Source organism: Penaeus chinensis, chromosome 5 (genome assembly GCF_019202785.1).
Source record: "Penaeus chinensis breed Huanghai No. 1 chromosome 5, ASM1920278v2, whole genome shotgun sequence".
NCBI lineage: Eukaryota > Metazoa > Arthropoda > Malacostraca > Decapoda > Penaeidae > Penaeus > Penaeus chinensis.
In genome coordinates this window covers 13,861,387-13,867,720 of record NC_061823.1, presented here as the reverse complement: position 1 = coordinate 13,867,720, position 6,334 = coordinate 13,861,387, and the positions used below count along the sequence as shown (strand labels likewise).

The 6,334-nt window shown below is 38.0% G+C and overlaps 1 protein-coding gene across 2 annotated transcripts in view; it reads left to right on the top strand.

The window, feature by feature from the left end:
* The first annotated feature begins 640 nt into the window (after positions 1-640).
* Positions 641-6,334, top strand: part of LOC125025718 — a 12,820-nt gene continuing 7,126 nt past the window's right edge. The window contains exons 1-8 of one of the 2 annotated variants that reach the window (XM_047613871.1): positions 641-814; positions 1,390-1,536; positions 1,768-1,834; positions 2,100-2,379; positions 4,833-5,064; positions 5,506-5,663; positions 5,817-5,940; positions 6,085-6,227. In XM_047613871.1, coding sequence (XP_047469827.1) covers positions 707-814; positions 1,390-1,536; positions 1,768-1,834; positions 2,100-2,379; positions 4,833-5,064; positions 5,506-5,663; positions 5,817-5,940; positions 6,085-6,227 — 1,259 coding nt within the window. In that variant the 5' untranslated portion in view covers positions 641-706. The remainder of the gene's footprint in view (positions 815-1,389; positions 1,537-1,767; positions 1,835-2,099; positions 2,380-4,832; positions 5,065-5,505; positions 5,664-5,816; positions 5,941-6,084; positions 6,228-6,334) is intronic. The other variant, XM_047613872.1, reaches the window with a different exon arrangement.

Genomic DNA, 6,334 nt, shown 5'->3' with positions numbered 1-6,334 from the left:
AACTTCTCTCTTCCCCCAAAATCTCTCTCAATTCTATCTCTCTCTCTCTCTCTCTCAAGCTATTAATATCAATACTGTTATTAATAATATTGATGTTATAATTATTATGATGCTATTTATCCACCCGCATTGGGTACCTCCAAGTGACAAAACAAATTGTAGGCATCACCCCTTTTGTAGACCTCAGCCCTCACCTCAACTAGTTTTGCAGAGTCTTCTCCTTCTTTCCTTTTCCTTCTCTTCTCCATCCCCTTGTGTCAACTTATCCAAATCGTTAACTCATCTTCACCTCTTTTACCACAATATTCCTGATTCCTGGTATATTTGTTTGTTTTGACCATTGACCATTCTGGAAATCCACACACACTGCCTTACTGAACCAAAAAACATTACCTAAGGGCGTTGCCCCCAAGCCTATCGCTATGTTTTGTATACATCACGAATATAACTTAAAATTAAGGAAAAAGGTAAATAGGCAATATAGGTGGCTGATAAGAACTTGTGAAGCTATTTATGTGTAAACACTTTTCATAAATAAATATCACACTGGACATGGCATGTATTTATGTTGCAGCCTCAGCAGCATTGAGTTAACTAGTTATTTATTTGCAAGTGATTTAGCTTTTCTTTTCATTAATAAAACCTTTAGGAATGTGTAAGTCAAAGCAGTAACATCGACTGAGGCAGGAAATGTAGATTGACTGTAATGTTACTTTCTTCCAGAAACATAGTAAAGGACGTGGGAGGGGGACTGGGAAGAGGTCGGATTATCAAAGGACGTCCAAATCTGATAATTGGACCACCAGCACAAGGGGTATGTACCTTACATGCAGTAAGCTCTTATAGTTTTCTCTTTCCAGGAACCTGTGTTTTTTTAGGAGCACTAGCAAGTTATATAGTAGAGTCCCTGAATAATTTATATTGTTATCCATCTCTCCATTTGTGTAGCATTGTACTTCAATCATTCCTTCTTTTGCTTCTGGCATATGATATTTCCATGTGATCTGGCTAAATACTTATAAATCCCTAGACACATTTGCATTGTATTCCAGAATTGGCTGTAACTTGTTATCATGATATGTAACCTTTCTCATTTCCCTTGCCATCATTTATTGTTATCCCCCCCCCCCCCCCCTCTTTCTTCTGTTGAAAGAGACTTATAACAGTCTTATACACTCACTTATTTGATGATTTCAAATTTCCCTAGATTTGGAAATATTGTAATGTGAAAATTGAAATATGGTTATATATCTTTAACGCAATGGCGACGGGTCACGCCTATTGCCGTCATGAAATGTGGCGTGTGGCTGTCCGCCACGGCGGTGCTCCAAAGCACCCTGAGGCAATGATTCGGCTTGATGTGAACATAACCATGCTATGTATTTTCAGGTTATAGGTGATGCTAGAAACAAAATCATCCAGAAAAAACGTCTTCGACTCAGAGATGCACGGGATCGCCTCGCTGAAATTGCAAAGCAGGGTGATGCTCGAGACAAGATCAACAAGAACAGGAAGTTCTCCAATGCAACACAGAAGGTAAACGGTTGCAGCTACATTCCTGTTGTTTTATTTGCTCCATATATTTGAAATATTTAAATTATTTTATCATTTCTTATTTAATTAAGTTTGGAAATATGTTAATTACATAGGTCTAATTGATGTTACTCAAATGGTAGCACATAATACCGATGCCACAGTAGCTTCTTTTACTGACAGTTGAAGCTGTTAATTTGATGCATTTTTAACATCCATGATTATTCTTTTTAGAATCCTGTCATACGGAAGACCCCCAGACTAATGGATGAGAACATGAGGAATGAGAATTTTCCTTCTTGTAAGTGTTTTTTTTTTTTTTTTTTAGTGTTAGGAGTATTATTTATCATATTCTCCTCTTTCTTTATTTTATGTTTTATACTAAAGAAGAAGTGAAAACCATAAAGGGACCATTAAAACAATAATAGAACTGTTTGCTAAAATGTTTAGCTTTGATCAAGTAAGTTAATAAGATAACATAAAGCTGGTTCTTGAAAAGTACTCATTTTTAATTGGACTGTTTGGTAATTTACTAAAGACCATTTCCTTGCTGTTTATGTTTACAGATCTTGGTGGACAGACCCGCATGCAAGGAACATCACTGATCCGCACAGTGGCTGGGAGTGATGGGCTCGGCAAAGGGAATGTCATAGTTAGAGGAAAGCCAACTGCTACCAACTTCTCAAAAGGACTGCAGAGGCAAATTCCATCAAACAGTCGACCGCAGTCTATCACAAGAACTCGTGATGGTGAACGTTATCATCCATTGCCAAATAACCCCCATGTTGTGACAATCAAGAATGACAAAGCAGACTTTTATAATCCATCCTATCAGCAAGTTGCAAGGTAATTTGGCTTTGTTTTAGCATAGACACTTGTATATGGTCTAATCTCTCCACACCATATTAGGTGATGCAGTGCAACCCTCACAGGTAAACAGTTTGTCAGGTTGTAATCTTGAGAAAATTACTTTTCCCTTAAGAAAATAATCATTAACCATTGAGATTTTAGTATTTTGGCTTGGTTAAAAGGAAACTGCTGTCCAGTAGAAGATAGAAATACCAAGCTCACCATGAAATGTTTAAATGGTATGCGATAAAGGGTTAAGAGCAAGAAAAGAATAAAAATGTTGGATGAGGTTGAGATAACAGCAGCCCCTGACCAACCACACAGGGTCAAAGATTGCAATTTAGTTAACATTTTTACTTCATTCATAGAATATATCTGCATGGTTGAGGGTGGTAATGTCGATGTTACCCAGATGTGTTTAACTCCTGAAGTACAATCGACAGTTGTCGTCATAACATGATACCTAGGAAGCAGAGGATAAAGTGATGGTCATAAACATATAATTTTGACAACTTTTTTCATAGTTTGCACGAATGTCAAACATAAGTAGGCCACAGGAGAGAAACCCAATGTGCCTCATCATGATGAGTGCTGTACAAAGGATGCTCATCTTAAGCAGATAACTATAAGTATTCACTGAATTATTGGAGCACTTCCCCCCCAATCCCTTGTTCGTTGTTGTCGGGGCTTAGGAGATGGAGACTGAGGCCCAATGTAGGGAATCACCCCTACCTTGGACCTCAGCCCTCGCTTCAACTAATTTTGTATAGTATTTTCTTCTCCCCCTTTCCTTTTTCCTTCTCTCCTTCATCCCCTTTTTCTATCCACTTCCTAATGTGTGAGAGCCATGTTGAAAAGATGGAAAGGCTGACTGTATGTCAGTCCTGAATGGTCTCTGGGAGCCATGGGCACATTATTTCCTAGATTAAACGCCTAGCCCTTACCCCTTATGGGGATGCTGAGGGGTAGACTGTTTCTTATCCCCACTTATTTTAGGTTCACTATGGCCATTAATTAAGATTTTTTTCCTTTATTAAGGGCATTAAGACGTACTTCTTCATTAATTAGCCTTTCTAAATTTGATTTCTCTGGTTTCCTGACCCCTGCCTCTCCTTTGACCTCAGCTATAGCACTGATACTAATACCCTCCTCTCCTACATGTACACCTCCATTCCTGCTTCTTTCCCCATTATCCATACTACTCCCACCTGGATCCTTACATAACTCCCTTACATAACTGTCAATCTCCAGATCCTTCCCCTCCTGACATTCTTCCTGATACTTCACCACCTTCCCCTGTTCCCCTGTCTCATTCTCTGGATTCTCCTACTTCTCCAACTACCATTTCTACCCATATTACCTATTAAAAGTTTGTCACTTAACAAATTATAAATAAGAGAGTAACAGATAAAGCCAAACCAATAGATAATTGACCAAGGGTAGAAAGTAAACATGTTGACTACTCGTGTATATAAATACTACTATTCCACCAGGCTTACAGTACTTTGATATACACAGTTTGATAGTGAATTCCACCTTTATGATACTGATATAAAAGCAGATAGTGTGTTTTATTTAAAAACTATATTAAAAAAGATGGTGGTGAACACTTTTGGGTTAAAAATTTGTCCATCATGGGTGCACATGATATTGTAATATTGTCTAGCCTTTAGGGTGTAAAGGGTAGCTACATGTTGTTAAATGTTAATGGTTAATAGAAAATGAAAATATTTGTTGAGAATCAGATTACAGATTATGATTAACCACAAGTAATCAAAGATCATAATAGATTATAATTTTACTCAGTTCACATAAGAAACACGTACACATACTAATTAAATAACTCGTACTTCAACTTGCTTATGTAACCACAAAGAATTATACTGCATCAGCCATCCAGTGTGAGATAAAATGTGATATTACATCAGTCATCACAGAGGGTTAAAGGAAAGTCTGTGTTTATTAAAATGACTGGTTTTAGGTCTTAAATGCTTACTGAAATAGTTTTATGGACTGGGGAATTTATTTACTCTGAAAAAGTAAAGTAAAACTCATTAGTAATGTCTGTATGCATGTGTACATGTATATGTACATGTATATGTAAGTTCCTTTATAGTACCTGAGGACCCATTTTTCCATCACTCTTTTTTTCAAACCTTTTTATGGGATGGCACCCTTAGGATGAAATTTACATTGGTCATAGAAGTACACTGACTAATGCAGATTTAAATGGTGTAGTTACAGAACATAGAATATGGATAATTATAGCATTAGAAAAGTCATGGCTTGTGCCATAGCACCATTTTGGCTTTACCACTTTTTATGTATGTGTAGGTATGCATAACCACAAACATATATTCATGTGTTTAGGCATTTATGTATATATGTATTGCATTATGATTATTATTTTGAGGTATACACTAACTCTCTTCTCATGGCATTTTGTACAGACAGCAAGAGTTGAGGGAACCACCAATGAAGCTGTCAGCCAGGAATCCTCCAGTCCGATCCATGGGGCTGTCTTCAGCAGGATCACAGACTTACAGTGTGAGTGGGATGCGGTCAGATGCCATGATGAGAGCTCGATCTCCTGAGCATAGGCTGTATCGTTCCAGAAAATCTCCAGAAATGGAAGAGATCAGACCAACTCGTTTAAAAATAACTACAGCAAATAATTTCAGGGTAAGTCTAACAAAGTGGCTTTATTGTCACTTTCAGTATGTTTCATAGGAACTAGTAATAATGAACAAACACCTAAGGGAATAGAGGGCAGTTCATTCTGCCTAACCCATTTACTGTGGGGAAGATATTGAATAAAGTTTAGTAAGGCCATAGGGCATTAGCAGGCACAACTTCACACCTGGACTATTGTAAAACTCAGTCAGGTTCCCAAGGTATCATCCAAGCCACTGTGGCCTGGGCTTGTGATTAGATGAATGTCACCATGTTGGTAAAATTTTGCCATAACATGATTGGATATCACATAGCATCAGTGTGTTAATGACTTTTTCTTGTTCTCTTACGAGTGCAGTAGAATGTATGTCCCTTGCTGATGTACAATATCAAGTTATTGGTGTTTTCTTCTGTCTTTCTCACTTCATACTGGTATTTCCTCATTATTAGGAGCCAAGTCCACAGTATAGTGATGGATGGGAGTCACCACCAAGGTTGCCTTCAAGAGTGCCAGCAGCAAGGGCCCCTGCAACAAGGGTCACAGCCTCAAGACCTCCACCTCCTCGAGTGCCTGCTAGAATAGCAACCAGGTCTCCTGTCAAGAAACGGTAGGGAAATGCCCTTGACACTTGAGTTCTTCAATGATATATGGTAACTGTAACATGTGCTAGGGATTCCAGAATATAGTTTGCTCTGTAAGTATAAAAGTTTAAAGCATTGAATATTCAGAATATAGAAATAAGCAAACTCTCCTATTACAGGCCGGCATATGATGATGAGGATGTGGAAACTGTCACTCGCCCAAAGAAGATGGCTCCTCTATCATCTGGTTTAATGGCACGCCTTGATCAGCCTCAAAGGTCTAGTGCTCCTCAGGGATACAAGGTACGTTGAAAAACTTAAACCTTGATAAGGAATTACGTTGGTATTTTTACATTGGTGATTTTACTAATAAAGGTAACTTATTTGCAGCCAATGGAATAACCATGTTATTTTCAGTTAAAACGTCAATATTGTGTGTTTTTACAGGTGTTGGTTACTAATCTGCACCACTGTGTTAGTGTTGAAGACATGGAAGAGCTGTTTGGGACCATTGGACCAATTATTTCAGCTCGAATAGTGAGAGAGGGCATTGCCGAAGCAGTCTTTCTGAATGAGGAGGATGCTTTCAGGTATATAAAGTCCCTTTTAGGAATGGAGTAAGAAAACTTGCACAATATTCAAATATTTTGTTTTTTGTCAATTCAGGAGTCTGAGATTGCTGTTATCAGGATCATTT